Source organism: Zerene cesonia, chromosome 9 (genome assembly GCF_012273895.1).
Source record: "Zerene cesonia ecotype Mississippi chromosome 9, Zerene_cesonia_1.1, whole genome shotgun sequence".
NCBI classification, from domain to species: Eukaryota; Metazoa; Arthropoda; class Insecta; order Lepidoptera; family Pieridae; genus Zerene; species Zerene cesonia.
The window spans coordinates 3,791,638-3,808,663 of NC_052110.1; the positions used below are offsets into that span (position 1 = coordinate 3,791,638).

The 17,026-nt window shown below is 32.1% G+C and overlaps 4 protein-coding genes and 1 non-coding gene across 5 annotated transcripts in view; 3 read left to right on the forward strand and 2 right to left on the reverse strand.

The window, feature by feature from the left end:
* Positions 1-17,026, forward strand: part of LOC119829161 (cuticle protein-like) — a 24,614-nt gene that overhangs the window by 6,225 nt on the left and 1,363 nt on the right. The gene's annotated exons all lie outside the window — the stretch shown is intronic.
* Positions 6,769-7,680, forward strand: LOC119829100 (larval cuticle protein A2B-like). Its single transcript, XM_038351484.1, has 2 exons — positions 6,769-6,912; positions 7,063-7,680. The coding sequence occupies exons 1-2, from the start codon at positions 6,901-6,903 to the stop codon at positions 7,576-7,578; spliced, it is 528 nt and encodes a 175-aa protein (XP_038207412.1). The 5' UTR covers positions 6,769-6,900; the 3' UTR covers positions 7,579-7,680.
* On the forward strand, positions 9,041-15,160 carry LOC119829097 (protein male-specific lethal-3). Its single transcript, XM_038351480.1, has 13 exons — positions 9,041-9,393; positions 9,477-9,655; positions 9,743-9,864; positions 10,072-10,192; positions 11,288-11,476; positions 11,823-11,948; positions 12,085-12,227; positions 12,496-12,646; positions 13,445-13,546; positions 13,720-13,825; positions 14,073-14,160; positions 14,285-14,369; positions 14,711-15,160. The coding sequence occupies exons 1-13, from the start codon at positions 9,292-9,294 to the stop codon at positions 14,781-14,783; spliced, it is 1,587 nt and encodes a 528-aa protein (XP_038207408.1). The 5' UTR covers positions 9,041-9,291; the 3' UTR covers positions 14,784-15,160.
* Positions 10,322-10,412, reverse strand: LOC119829212. The gene has a single exon (XR_005287797.1). It is a non-coding gene; the product is annotated as a U6atac minor spliceosomal RNA (small nuclear RNA).
* Positions 15,352-16,931, reverse strand: LOC119829102 (histone acetyltransferase type B catalytic subunit-like). The gene is made up of 3 exons (XM_038351486.1): positions 16,784-16,931; positions 16,497-16,665; positions 15,352-16,267 (listed from the first exon to the last, which is right to left on the reverse strand). Exons 1-3 carry the CDS (start codon positions 16,906-16,908, stop codon positions 16,100-16,102), a joined length of 462 nt encoding a protein of 153 aa, XP_038207414.1. The 5' UTR covers positions 16,909-16,931; the 3' UTR covers positions 15,352-16,099.

Consider the following 17,026-nt stretch of genomic DNA (forward strand, 5'->3'; position numbering starts at 1 on the left):
CCCCCCTGCCACTTGTCACATAATGTCACATTCAGATGATACCCTCCCCCCCATCAACGTGTGACGTAATTTATGGATGGCTCCTAAGAACATATATCCGTATTAATTGGTAGGTTCTTAAGTTTCCGATATTTACAGGTAATCATAGTCATATCAGATATGCGTGCGGATATGGGTCATTTTAATATCTGTTTAATTTTTTTATTGAATCTCTTATGCCTATCCATGGCCATCCAAAGTTTATCTGCCGAATTGTTTTTAGGAATCTTTTCTTTTTTTGTCTGACTCACCAAAGTTAACCACGGATAACAGGGCGATCAGGGCATTTATAATTAATTTAAAGATACGGTTAAAAAGGTGAAATGTATCAATAATATATAAATTTTATTAAACATACACATAACTAGGTATTTGAAGGAATAGAAAGAATAGTAATTTATTAATTTATTAATAGGTAATTTTGTGACGAAAATAAAGGTGGAGCCTAAAAAATATATGAGCTATCCTAGTGAAAGTGTGGCCTTATTCATACCGAAGCGTGCGTGCATTTAGAAAATGTATTAATATATTCCACTATTATTATAATATATCGCTAATTCAAATTCTTTGATTGCCACCGCGTTCGTGACATTTGCATAACTTAATTGAATAGCAACTATAAATTGGCGCTTAGAACAAGAACACGTGGCGTTACTTTCTCCATATGTGGCCTTTATTACACCGGCGGAGTTTGACATTATCCTGCCAGTGTTGCAAGCTGAGCCTACTTACCTTCACAGTTAGCATATAAGTTTCTTTGATATTCAATCCTTACAAATATTGCGTAAGAGTGCACTAGATACACCATTTGTTTCTCAATAATAATGTTGCAGATTCAGACCAATGTCGAGTGCTATTTTATAGATATTTATTTAAACTACTTCACGTTATTATCGACTTTATTAGACATTGGCTTAAAATTTATGAGATAAGTATAAAACCCCTGACTGTTCAATCCGAGGTCCTAACCACGGAACCCATCACTTCTCTTATAAGCAATTTATCCAACCCAATTTTTTTTTTATGTCATAGTCGGCAATGGAGCTGGTGGGTCGCCTGACGGTAAGCGCTACCACCGCCCATGAACATTTGGAGAGGCGTAAGGCCGATTGCAGACCTTACGCCTCTACATATGGATGCGACTTCAAATTAGAAAGGGATTAGGAAAGGATTGACGAGAGGAATAAAGTAAAGGACTGGGAAGGGTAAGGAAAAGGAAGGAAGGTGTCGAGCAAGCATCGGCACGAATTGGACCAGCACGCACCGATGTAAGTACCACAGCCCCACAGAAGACCGGCGTGAAATAGAAGCATTCTACAGTGTTCGGTACGGTGAGTGGAGGAGCCGGAGGCTCGTTTCCTTTTTCTCAGTCCATTCCTTATACCTTACCCACGAAAAAGCGGGCATTGCATTCGCATAGGCATTGCCTCTTGCGAATGGGCGAAGCTTAGCTTGCCATGAGGCGAACAACCAGCTCAGTGGACCGCTATGACATAAAAAATACGTATTATATTAATTATAAAGATGTTCTTTGGCGTTCGTTATAGTGATTTTTATGTGCATGATATAATTCTAAAGCGCTTTGAATAAATATAGGTCAAACAATTATCAATATGTATCCTTAAACTTTAAAGTACTTAACTTTAATTTGTCGTGCTACGTTCCGTCACAATCAGGTGACCTTTTCAACTCTTGCATTTAGCCTACAAAACTAACAAGCAGCCAATAAGTTGCCATATACGCTATATTTTATTTAAACAGTATTATAACATAAGTTAAGATTATTTTAATTCATATAATAAAATAATTTAAATAGCGTTTTAGAATTTATTATCTACAGGTTGCATTTTATCAGTCAGGGCTCAAGAGACAAAAACTTAAAATCACAATAAAAAAAACCTTTTTAAATTAACCTTGAATGTCAAATTTTCAAAAGTAAAAATAAAAATATTGGTTATTGGAAAATATATTGAATTGATTCTTTAGAACAATTAATTTGTATAATGTGAGTGTTCGTCGAAATTAAATAATATTGTTAATATTTACTAAAATACACCCATCCCTTTTTATTAAAAGTTACTTTATAATTGAACTTTTAAAGAAGAAATACACAATCAATCACACAAAGAAAAAGGGGTTCTACAAATTTGACGCCGACGTCTGTATGTTTATTTTTGAGGCGACGTATTTCTCGAACCAATCAACCGATTTCGGGCATTTTTTTTTTTCATTTGAAGAAAATTGCTCTCGAAGTTTATTTTTTTATTATGGGAAGAAGACACATGCAGTGATTAGTTATGTTTGATCAAAATCGGTCAAAGATGGCCACACTATGGAATGGGACTTTTTAAATTTTCATTTAATTGTAAATCTTAAATCTTAAATTTTGATAGTCGGACGAATAAAACACAGTTATTAGCTCCGTATTCGTACATTGCAATAACGTATGAAGGCAAAGCCGACTACAAAAACACTTTTATTATATTGAAACGAAAGACCTCACACAACTTCTGTGTCAGTTTATTAATATCAATGTAACGTAATATGTTAAGATAATATATAGCACGAACCTGATTTTACAACACATATTATTTGCCTAGGTCTAGTCACATACGGTGCGGTTACTGAATTGACCTCGCACTACATTTAATAGCATTTCCGATTTATTATCAATAAACGAATTTCAATAATTATTAAATTGTATTGCAATTATGTTTTAATATGATGTTTTTTTTTTGGCTGACCTATTTTTATGCAGTTGCTCTTAAGCTTATTTGTTGGAAACCTTATCACCAGACTGACTCGCAAGTGACGTTTGACGCGATTTTTACTTTGGTAATATTTTTTGTAAAGGTTTTGCACATATACTATATGTACTAATACATAATGGGAACACAAAATACAATAAATTGGAAATTTCTTACATAACAAAATTATTAATGAAAATGAATCTAAAAAAAATTTCTGTAGAACATAAGCATACGTAACTTTACTAAAAAACACATCAAGAACCTTTCTTCATACCACACAAACAATAACCGAAGGCCTTCTGATCACATTATGAATGTGTTACGCGTGTTCTATTACCCAGCTGGTGACCGTGAAGCAAACGTTACGCGTCTGAGGTCAGCGGTCAGCACGAAGACAGTGGTCGGGTGCGGTTCACCAATTATTGCATCTTTTGTAAAGTTCAATGTGTATAGATATCATAATAATCATCCATCATTCAGTAAAAAAATATATTTCAAAATATAAGAAGGGACGATGTAATATAAAAAAATTATATAAAAGTATAATCCAATATAAACCTAATGAAAAACTGATTATTCGAAATCTTCAATATACAATAGGGTACACTGTTGTCGTAGTTCCTCTCTTAGCACTACCAACACTCACATAGTTAAATTATAAAAAAGGTGTGTGTGCGATTCACACACGATAGAAGTGAAACTTCAGTAAATCGACAAAAGAATGCGATGAATATATATAAAATATAAAATAGTATGTATGTCTGTCTCATTCTTTGCCGGCTTCATTCTACGCATTTTTGTATTTGTGTCTCTTACCTGTCGACTTTTCCGTTGCATCAGGTTTGAAATCACAACGATTCTAAAGAAGTTTTACTTCAAAAATTACTTACATAGTCATGATGTATCACATGGGTATGTGACTAAAAAGCTACTTTTTTATGAAAATCCACTGTTTAGCTAATATGCAACTTGTTAAACTTTGCCAAAACTTTTCGTTTCTAGCAATCATTTACGTCTGACACATACCTTCTACTATAAACATAATTAATACAAAACAAATCAAACGATACTAAAATAGAGAACAATGTGTGGTATTAATTAGACAAAATTAACACAAGGACATGGTTTTGCAATGTCTTATTGATATATTAAGCTCTCTCTCTAATCTAGACAACGCTCTACATGTGGGTGATTTTACTACGGTTGCGGTATCATTTATCTTCGTACATAGGTTAGATTTACAATAAATTGTTTTTTTTTAAGAGTAATTATCTGCGTAATACATTAACGTATATTTTACATATATATTACATGAATTCATTAGATTTGAAGTGATATGTCATAAATTATGTACAGATTCCAATTTAACTGTAATTAATTCTAGCAAAGCTCACTTAAATGTACCGTGACTACATTTAAAATTGCTATTTCATACATTTAAAACCTTATAAAACCATCAACGGTTGTCTTCAATTGTCGTATGCGTATGATAATTAAGCAAAGTTTAGAGCGACATATTGGATCCAGTACAGTGCAATGAAAATATTGTTGATATCGACCATTCTCAAATACATTATTGATATATTTGTTTACTAGTTATAGTGAAAGATATGTAAACTTAACAAAGCTTTTGAGGGATCAAACAAAAAAACTGCGAAAGCAACCATAAAGCTCTGGCTCTTTCTGCTCTGTAATAAACAGTATGCCCCCACGTATAATGTCAAGGTGAAGTAGCTTATTGTTTGAAATGGTACTTGAGCTTTACTCACCGAAACATTTTATCATTGTTGATAGATGTGACGGATTATAGATTGACATTTTATACATTATGCTAAGTTGAACTCATTGATGTAACCAAGATTTGTATAACTTTTGGTTTAAGAGACACTGGAGGAAAGCTTTAATGGGAAAAATTATAAAAAATAATTCTTAGACTTAAATAAATTAAGGTAAATAGCTGCTACGGTATGACAAAAAACGCGGGTTCAAATCCCGCCTCGTGGTGAATTTTATCTATTCTTTCAAAATTTCTCATTAATAGAATGCTTAATGGAAAATATTGAGACGACTATAGTAATTACGCAAGAATTCAAAATAATATACTTGAAACATAGTTTTTTTTAACACATAAATATTTTCGTGTAGCTTAGAATTATGCCACGCGGATACTTGTTAGCCTTCCCTTAATATATAAGAGAGTATTCTTTCAGAGTAAATCTTATCGACCTTGCGCTATATTTTTTATTTTTTGTGGTCAATTACGGCTCGCGCTAAAAAGCGGTTTTCAAATTACATAAGGCTGTCTGATGAAACTGATAATAATTGTAAAAGGGCAATGTCACGATACGTCCAAAGAAAACATTAAGTATTTTTATCGTTTTAATTATAGCCTGTTAACGAATAATCTTCATCAACATCGATTACCTTAAACCAGCTTTATGCACGCGGCTTCACGTATATAATATAATATATCTCCTTATAGCATTAGTAGCATCACAGACGAATTAATTAATCACTTTTCCATATTATTCGTGTACTTCTTTTCAAAACCAAAATTATCCAAAGCCTAAAAAAATCTGTTATCTTTATTGCAACTAACCACTTTTCTGGCAATATACCTTATGTCGTTATAATAAAGTCTTGTTAGCCCTTGACACGATATGAATATTTGTCCAAAATTAAGTTATATGGAATTGCACTATTATTAGATCTCAAAGAGAAAGATATCAGGATATTTTTAGTTTAGAAAGTAAAATCGGACATGAGTCAAATGCATATAGGATAAGGTAGTATGCCATCATTTGATTAATATCTTATTTATTTATTCACCAATACAAGGATCTTAAATATAATAGAGGCAGTATCCTCGATTTGAATATGTAGTCCTATAATGAAATCTAACACTACACCTTTATACAATAATGACAGAAGTTTACTTGGTAGAATCTTCGAATCTAGGTAATGTCACTTTAATAAGTAACATGCATCTCACTAAATGCATGTTGGGCAAGCTGTTATTCTTAAGTGCACAGGGTAATCAGTAATCCAAATAGCAAATTAATTTTATGTCTGAAATTACTTAAAGTATCTATGTATGTTAAATGTTAAATAAAATAAATCAATTAATGACCGCGTAAATAGCTATGTTGTTTATTATTACATATTTTTTATGTGTTATGTATTAATGTGTAATAATTATTGATGTTGAGATAATCAAATTTTAACTGAGTTTGAGACTTCTTACGAACAATTATTGTACAATAATTATTGTACTTCTCCTTCGTCTTCTTCTATCATTTTAAAACATACGTATGTACTATATCAGAATAAAAAAACAAAGGTCTACCTTCATCGTATTAAAAGCTGGTACAAAATATACTGGTGTAAAATATACTGATTTCATGAACGTAATTAATGAGTCTAATCAAGACCACATTGTGCCATATATCGTGTCATGTTAAATGGAATGCAAAATGTGTTCAGTGAACTTTACGACTGCTTTGTAGTTCGTAACTCGTAAGTCCCATGGACTTAGTTGCTTTGCAATTTACGTGGATAATGATTTCGTGTGACAGATTTACTCAATGCGCTGTATGAAAATTTGTGGTTCAAATTAATTATAATAGTATTTTATAACATAAGAAATAAAAGCGTAAATACCTAGTTAAGTGTAAAGGTTTATAAATAGAAAGTTATACTCAGGGGATAAAACCATATAGGTGTATTTAAGTAAAAGGGACAATAATTTTATGATCATTCCATTATTTTCAGTCATTAGTACAAAGTTCATGGTATATCATGTATATTTTAACACATCTTTATTATCCATAGGCGATTTTTGTCAAAGAAAACAAGTAATTAAATTTAGGACTTATTGAAACGATTTTTTAACTCGTGCATTTTTTCTTTAGGTAATAAGAGCAACACAGTACATGTCTCAAATTTCGGTGTTACCTGCGGGAGATTTGTGTAGCCCTAGGGCACAGACTCACGGTCACGCGACGTCACCGCGCCTCTGAAGAGTGAAAGGGTGAACCCCGCTGCCCATATATAAACTGAATACGCTCCCCAATAACCATCATTCTACATCCTACAATCTCACCAACACAAAATGGCATTCAAGGTAATTAGCCAGTGATTAAAAGATACTAGTTTTTGAAGTGGCGTAATATTTATAATTTTAAGTTTTTCAAATTATATACTAAATGTTATCGAGAGCCCTAATACTCATTTGGAAATTTATATTATAATATCCTTGTATTGTTTTTTCTAGTTCGTCATTCTCGCCTGCTTGGTCGCGGCTACCAGCGCTGGCTTATTACCAGCAGCACCTATCGCCTATGCCGCCGCTCCAGCGTACCACACGGCGCCTGTATACCACGCCGCACCCGTAGCCAAATACGCCGTTGCCCCCGTCGCCAAAGTTGAAGAATACGACCCTCATCCCCAATACAGTTTCGCGTACGACGTTCAAGACGGTTTGACCGGAGACTCCAAGAGCCAACACGAAACCCGTGACGGCGATGTTGTTCAAGGATCTTACTCCGTTGTCGACCCTGATGGCACCAAGCGTACCGTGGAATACACCGCTGACCCTCACAACGGTTTCAACGCTGTCGTGCACAAGGAAGCTCTTGCTGTAAAAGCTGTCGCACCAGTTGTCGCGAAGGTAGCCGCACCAGTTGCCTATGCCCGCCCAGTGGTACATGCTGCTCCAGTCGCCTACTCCGCGCCCGCAGTTCACGCTGCACCAGTGGCTTACTCCGCCCCAGCATACTACCATCATTAAATACCTACCTACCAAATAGTAGAGTTAAGTGCTACTAATTGCATTGAGATCTGTTATGATAAGATACGTTAATTAAATTATTTTTCTATCTTTTTAAAAAAACTATAAGTCTTTTATTTAATCCATTGAAACCATATTTTAATTTAAAAAGTAGGCAAATATAATACAAAATATAAATCGCTGTAAATTGATGAAAAAAATAGCAAAGGTCCTCTGCAGATATAAAAAATTAAAAATGTTTAATAACATTAAATGGTGATATTTATTATAATAGATACAATGTGAGCTTCATATTAAATAAATAGCCTAGTAACCTTTTCCCAAGAAGTGTTAAATGATCTCAACCTTTAACTCGAAGGATTTCAAGTCATGTTGGTTAGAATTAGGTACAATTGGAGGCCATATAATCAAAAACATATTAGTAAATACCAATTCACTTTAAATTTTGAAATAAAGCAAAAATTCAAATTTTATTTGAAAGAGATTTTGTCAGTATGAAATACGTGAAAAATTATAGTTTATTTTTATTGTTCCTTAATAATACGTTATTTGTATTCCCTTAATATAAAAACGGATTGAAATATTGATATTTGATGTCATGAAAACGATTGTTATATTTACTACTATTTACTATTTACTGATTACTATCCGATACCTCTTTACTCAAAATTTAACATACCTTGTTACAAAATTTATTTAGGATCCTTTCTAACCGACTTAAAATAGGATCTGGTCTTGAAAAAATTCTCAATTTATAATTTATATTATATGAATAATATAATAAATTATTATAATAAGCAAAGCAGAATTTTGTACTGTCCCCTGAAGAAACACCTCCCCTCTTAGCACTGTATAAAGCAGATTTACTCGATGAAATGGTTCAATTATTATTTGAAAAAAAATTGCATTCAAAGAATTATAAAAATTTGCTTACTTATACCCGGGAATCGAATTGACTAAAATCTATTAAAATGACACCTACACATTTTGTAGTAACCAAAGTCCAAACTCCTATGATACGTCTGAATCGACATTTGTTTTTTTATTGGATTACATTTTGGTCGGATGTACATGTAAGGTACGGTAAGGTACAATGTGTCATTTTGAATAAAAGTCTTTTAAGTATTCGTAAACAATTAAAAAGCATTGATTTGTTTAATTCAATGTCCCGGATGAAATTAGAACCTCTCTAGCTCTAACGGTAATAACTAAACGAGCTTTATATTCACGTATAATTGCTCTATCCCTCTCTGAATTTTCTTTTTCTATGCAGCTATTTAATTTCATTATTTAAGTAAGTAATAGAGTCTTTGTTTTTATCTCCGTTATTTATCCGTTATCTACCTTTTGTGAAAGGTCGTATTCATAAAAAAATATACAAATGATTAAGCGCCCCGATAAACGTCAAACATATTTGACAAATCATATCACACTTGTTTTCGCGAAATGTCAGTTTGTTTATGAAAATCAACAAATTGAACATATTTAAATTCACTTTATTTTTTACAATGAAACAAGAACAAGAAATGTTATGAACGAAACGAAGAATTGATTGAAATCGTCTAATTCATATAAAAAAATAGTTTACGAACAGATTAAGTAATATTTTGAACTTTGCGCCATTTCCATGTTTGTTGACGAAATAGAAACGCCGGTCCCCGCAATAATCACCAAAACTACAAGAACAGTGTATTAACTTGCTAAACAACAGATATGGTATCTACAAGAAGTGTGCGTTATAAATTTAGTGAAGGAGAACGAGTGTTATGTTATGAACCTGATCCTACGAAAGCTAAGGTTCTTTACGATTCCAAGGTTTGTTACGATTGTATACTTGAACATTTATAATGTTTGCAGTAAATTTGTGTATTTTAACAAATAACTTGCCTTTCCTTCAGGTTTTAGAGGTAATAGAAAGCAAAGATAAACGTGGAAAACGGAGTGTTGAGTACTTAATACACTTTCAAGGCTGGAATTCGTCCTGGGATCGCTGTGTGAGCGAAGATTTTGTATTGAAGGACACAGAAGAGAACAGGCAGTTGCAAAGAGATCTTGCAGAGAAATCACAACTGCAATTGTAAGTTCTTATAAAATTTTTACATATGGAAATTTGGGACATTAAATTTTATTGATAAATTTAACAAATGCTTCACCTTATTTGCAGAGGTGCATATTTATATCGACGAGAAAGAAAGAAAGGTAGTTCTAATGCAGGATCAGGATCCACAAAAAGAGCTCGACATGGATTTAGCGATGATGGATCTTCTAGCAGTACACAGCCTGATGGTACATAATGATTTTTTATAGCAATAATTATTTGCATAAAATATTTCACTTTGATTAATTCTTAACTTATAAATGTATTTCATAGTATTTTTTTGATTTTTAACACTTAAATTTATTATATTATAATATGATCATGAAATACATCAAAAAAAGAACAGTTGTCAGAGACCTTGCTCTTTTTCAATAGCTATAATATTATCTTTACAGAAGGTGAAACAGCAGCTGATACTGATACTTCATCAGGCTCTACTTCGAGTGCACTGCCAAGATCATCTCCCGTCCCGACTCATACATGCCGTGCACAAATACCACTACCGCCTTCTCTCAGGTATCTATTTCTATACCTTAAAAATTTACATTTCAGAGCTTTTTATGAACAATTCTTTGCAGTTTGTATATAAAATTAAACAGTTTTTTCAATTAAAAGTAAACTTGTAATTTTCAATTTAATCTACACAAAAAAAATGTGGTCAAGTTGTGCCTTAACCATTTTATGTGTTCCATCCTTGTCAAGGGGAGTGCTAACCGTCTCTCCTTTCAATAGACACAATTTATAAGTTTGACAGTAGACAATATATACTTAGTGTATGAAAAAACTTCAATTGCGTGATTTAAGAATGATTTAAAAAACAATCATAAAGTAAAAATTAGATGTTTTAAATGCTCTTGTTTTGTACATAATATAAACAGCCTTTGTTTTTGTTAATTTAAGAAAATAAAATATGATTTTTGTCAATCGTAAGTAAAATAAACAATCTTCAAAAAATTTATTTCAAACAGCGCCATCTAGTTATTTGTAACCAAAGATGAATTGTAGCTTTCTTTCAAAGGATGTCAAACATGTTTTCATAAATCAGGCTGTACAGTATACATGGTCTGCCTGATTGTACATAACCTAGAGCAGAGATAATTTTTAAAAGGATTTTTTTTTTGCAAAGATGCTACTTTAGATTCTTATAAGGACTGAATTCTTATAAGCGCTTCACTATCACTCTTTGATATTTTAAGATTGGTATATTAGGCATATACATAATTCCAATTCTTCAGTTCTCACTATTCTAAACATATACATACATTGAGTTCAGGTCTGAATTTTGGATCATTTTTCTGTGAAATTGTAATTGCCCATTATTTCTTTTTAACCTATTCTAAGATTTTTTTAATAATCTTTTTATCTCTATTGCAAAAAAATTATTATGTGTCACATGTGTTATTGAGGTCTACCAGTTTATGCTCCATTTATTATCTACTAATGTTATAAAGAGAAAAAAATGTGTATATGTTTGTTTCAACTCAAAAATTCTTAAAGCATTTCAAAGCTACAACTTTTTAATGCAGGTCAATCTGAGCAACCAGGACAAGTGGCTTATCTATAATATATAGGCATATTTTTTTTTTGCTTTTTACTCCGTTTCGCTTACAGGGATCGCTTAACACTCGACTACCACCTAGTGGTGAAGCGCGGCCGTGTGGCCCGGTTGCCCGCTTCACCCAGCGCGGCCGACATACTAGAGTCTGTAGTGAAGTGGTTCGGGCGCGCCGGCGCGTGGAACCCGCCGCGCGGTAAACATGAGCCACCGCAGAAACCGGACATTCTAGAAGTTTCCGCCAGGTTCTGAAACATTTCACTGATTTTAGATTTATGGTGATACTTCACTTATAAGATAGTTTAATGGGGTTATTGTGTGATAGTTATTCTCTTTGTTTTTTTGTTTTAGTGAGTTATGATTCAATTATTAGTGCTGGCACTAACATTTACCTTTTTAATCGTTTATAGGCATAACATCTTTTCTTGCGCTTTTTTACTTACAAATTTAAATTGTTTTATATGGCAGTTTTTATTGCATTAGTTCTTATAGAAATATTATTGTTTAAAGTGAAATCCTCCCAAAATGCGAAAAATGTACATAGGCATTGCAGTAAATAATTCTATAGATTATATTTCCCAATTTATACAGATTAAATTTAGTGCGCGAGGTGGCAGACGGCTTAAGAGTATATTTCGACTTCATATTTCGGGGACACATGTTATACAAGCAGGAAATGGCGCAGTACCACGAGATGTGCGGGCAGTACAATGATTTGTGAGTATGTCTTAGTATTGCATAATTGTAACATGTATTTTAGTAAAATTCAAATTTTTGCAAAAAAATTTAACCATCAATGCTATTTGGTAAAATGTTATTTGTCTTGATATTAAAATGAGTATTTTATTTTCAGTCCAACGGATATTAATTCAGAAGGTGAGGACCAAGAAAACCAATCTCCTGATGAGGATCCCGACGATGATGAAGATGAGAAGAGTCCGCGGATGCCAGAATATGCTCACCTTCCTCCTGACCCTGAATATGACCAGGACGATGGTAAGTTAATAAGCATGATAGGTTTTAACGTCATTGTAATGCTACATTTGATTACTATCCTACTACATACCATCCAATAATTATCTATTTATTCTGAATATATATACTTTTATATAAAATAATTTCTAAAATATCCTCCTTTTTGAATCCTTTAAGTTTTCATTTAATAGAATGTTCATAAAACTATATAATAATTAGAGAACCTCAACACTTTAAATATACAATTTCACATCTATTGCACCAAGTTGAAAAAGAAAACAACTTACAGAACCATTAGTAAGAAGAGACCGGCCAATAGATCGAGAGGAAATAAAAGAGGAGCGCATAGAAATAAAGGAGGAGCAGGTGGAGCCGGTCGCGGGACCCTCGCACCAAGACGGTGGTGCCGAAGAGCCGCAGCCCGCCGCTGTGGCCAGGAGGTATTTGGGTGGGGGGATGAGGGGGAGGTTACCCTGGGAACATTCAAATGCAAAAAATGAGGGGAGGGGGTTATTGGACTAAAGTTTCCATCTTTTGATTTCGAATTATATAAATTTTTTTTAAAAATATTATTGTTTTGGACATGACAGGTCGTTTTAATTTATTATTAATAACTCATATATAAATTAGTCAGTGCCTACCTTACCCAACACAATATTCAAAAATATGGTAGCCATCATTTCCTTTTTAGTATTTGGTTTTGCATCGGAATCGATAGAAAATAATATATAAGCAAATTCCGTATAATCATTGAAAAATGAAAAAAAAAACGATTTAAAGCACTTGCACTACTCGATGTAGAACGAAATTAAGCGGGCGAAGATGATCAACAAGCACTTGGTAAAATGGATGCAATGAAATAACCAATGAATGTTTCTGTTCTAAATTTAATTATTGAACTAAATGTTCTACATCTGTTTGGCTATTTCACTTCCTCTTATTGTACTTACTTCTGCCCAAACATGCGTTAAAAATTGCGTTCAAATATGGAATTTGCGACGTTGATTTTTTTCAAACGTATGTTCTTTTTACTTTTTTGTTTCCACGTTTTCTGCGTTTGTATGGAAGAATGAGTGACTAGAAGGGAGTTCATAAGAATGTGAATGTAGTTATTTTTTATTAATTTTATTTTTTAAATAAATGGCATCAATAGGACTAGCTATTATATCTAGAATTATATATATACATATAATAGATTTAAAGACAAATTTTAATCCGATTTAAAATTAAAATCTTAGGTTACGTTCACACAAATCCGCGGTATCGCAATCGGAAAGCGAAGACCCAGCACCTTCAACTTCTACGGCAGAACCGAGAGCATTTGAGACACAATCATCAAGGTATTATATTTTGAAACACAATCCAAACCCTGTCGTATGAGAGCATTGTTAAATGCTACTTCATTTTAATTTTAATCGTATAATAGTAAAAAACGTTACAAGTTACGATAGAAAATAAAAAAAAACGTTTTACTCTATAAAGAAAATAAGCTAAAACGCATATTTCATTATAGCGTGGGCAGCAGCGGATCGTCGACCAGCGAGTATAGAGGTGCGCGTGTACACACATATACGCCCTCCACTTCTACACGCACACCACTCTCATTACTCATGGAAAAGGTAAAGAAAAGTTATTGCACTTTTTATCTATTTAAATACTCTGATTTAGCAGAAGCAAAATTAAAAAAAGATATATATTGAATTATTGTATAACGAATAAGCACGTATGACCATAGCTTTCTAGAACTTATATGTATATTTTGATACTACTCAGTGCTCTACAGTTCATTTTATTATTTTTAAAGATATAATTGACAAACAGTTAGGTGAATACGTACATTTTGTATATTTTGACTCCATTCAACAGGTATCAAAATTCGAGTTAATACCGCGAGAAGGCACTGAACATTTACCATGTAGAGTTTATGGTGCAATACATCTTGCAAGGCTTTTTGGTGAGAAACTAATGTTTTATTACATATTTCAATTTAAAAAACATTACACATATTTTGATTTTATTTCATATTGAATAGAAACAAGTTTGTCTGCAGATGGTCTAAATTATCTTTTTTTTTTCAGTTATTTTACCAGTTTTTCTGAATGCAACTCAAATGCCTGACATGAAGTTAAAACTTATATTGAAATATATTGATATATTTGTACAGTAAGTATACATACATTTTACATATTTTAGCCGCCCTTCTGGCCAAGTGGGGGTTGGCAGATGTCACACGTCGAACTTTTGATTCTTGGACATGCCGTTTTCCTCACGATATTTTTCATTCACCATTTCAACCAGGATTGATGTAGATAATGCGCAGATAAATAATGGAAATGTCAATTTATTTTAGAAATTTAAATTTAGACGCTCGCCTGGTCTCGAACCGTCTTTTCGATTTTAAGTCTGATCACTGAGCCGCCACTATTTAATTTATAATTTTCACTTACAGTATCATTGTTTTTTTTAATTTTGTGCTTTTACTGTAATCACGAATTAATTTACAGATACCTTGATGAACATAGTGAATGGTTTGGAGAAAGCTTCTATGTGCCTAATACTTTTATTCAATCAAATTGAAAACGATGAGAATCAGATGAAAGGGATAACAATGTGTGCTATTGAATGTTTTAAATAAGTTAACGCTAATGTACATTACCTACCACCTTTACCTCAATATTTCACATTGTTTCAAAAACTTAAGACCATAATTTTTTATTATCATTTTACTTATGAATAGTAATACAAGAAAATGTTGTAATTTAGTTTTCTAACAATTATTTTAGTATTTTGTCTTTACGCGTGTATGGAATTTGTTGTAAATATAATTTAACGAATTGTTTGACCGAATATAAATCATGTGATGAGTGTGTAAATATACATTACAATTATAAGAATTATGTATGCTCCATAATGAAAAATGACGATTTTACTTAAATAAATGCTATTCCTTATTACATTGTATTTTGTTATTGAATTTATTGTAAGTGAAATAGTACAAGATTTTATAAGTGAAATAGTTGTTTGAAAATTGAAATTTTAATGATCGATTGAATAATGATTGTAATAATATAGATCTCATTCTATGATGAATAGAATAATAAAACGATAGCTTTATAAAAACTGTTTCATTTTTTAAATAAAACTCTTTTTACCAAAAATATTTATTTTTTTAAACTAGTGCATACATTCAACCTTCATTCATAACAAAAACAACATTATTAACTTCACAATTCACATATACGTTCCATTACACACAAATTTAAAAATTAATATGAGACATAGGCATTTCAACAGTTTTTTAGCTTCAAATCGAATATTTGAGACTTCATATCCATTTTTCTGGTGTTTTGATTCATAGGAGTTCTTTAAATATTAATTTCCAAATAAATATTTTAATACATTGATACATAGAAAAAAACACTTGACCACAATCATGCTAGAGTAATAAGTACTAATAATTATATATGAGTAAAACAAAGTTAATATTATTCAAAAAGCAAAATTAAGTATGCACTTAAAATTATTGTAATTACAAAAATCTAAAAAGAAAAAAATATTAGGTATTCCAGTTTAGTTTATGATATCCTTAATTGATGAAAAAAGGCACTTACTTTCCGAGAACACAATGTATCATTGCGAGACTTGATAAACGAATAAGTGATGAATACAAAAATCAATGAATTAGAAACAAAGCATTTTACCAAAGCAAGTTAAACTCCATAGAAACACTATATACTTGACTACTAATCTGCCTCACAGAACTAAATTTTTTACAGTTCCTTTCAATTTATTACAATTTACTCAATATCCCACTTTTTAGTCAAGCACTTCAATTTTAATTGAATGGTAATTCTACACATCCAATTTGGTCAAATTTTATCATCTTTATATGACTAATAATGCTGCAAGCGGTGTATAACACGACGGTACTCGTCTTCTAGGGCAAGATATTGCGAGGAGAGGCGCCCGTGCGTCTCGCTCGCACCCGTTGTGCTTATTGTAGCTGCATACTCTTCTGGTTTAAGAACTTTCTCAAGCTTCTTCATTTCCAACTTCTTTTTCTAAAAGAAATGTTGGGTTGTTTCATTTTATCCTATTATATTGCCTTAGAGTAAATGACATAGATGTGCTTTAGAATATTGAAATATGCCAATTTGATAGTGTTATGTTGCAAATTTGACACAATAGGAAAAAATAACAAAGATACCTCTGACCACTTCTAGCTAGTTTGTAATCTCTTAATATTATAAAGTGATAGATAAATGGAGTAATACCTATCAGAATACATACCTGAAATGGTGCATTCAGTCTATTCTTAACATCTAACCTATACTGCAAGTAGGCATTTTTATCTGAAGTATTTGTGATCTTCAAACGCAGAATTTCGTAAACACGACGCGCTTGTTTTTTGTTTATTTTGAATTTACTTCTTGCTTGATTCGCCATTTCAGGGGAGAATCTATAAAAAGCGTATTATGTTGTTACCACAATTTTATAAGTTAGAAATTTAAATAGTGAAACACTTAATAGAAATACACAATAAATTTAATACTTTTGTATTATTCAAATGAACTCACCCTTTGAATAATTTATCTGGGTGGAATGCAGGCAGACTTTCACAATTTTTTGCATCTACATAATCTCTTATCCTTTGAAAGTCTTGAGATGGATCCTCAACAGTGATATCCAAAACCTCAGGCATTATAATAAAATGTGAATAAATTGCCTGAAAATTATAACAAAAGACAAAGGTAAAAAACATTTATTGCAAAAGACAATATTTTTATAATAAATGACTATTAGTATGCTTTGATTCATTT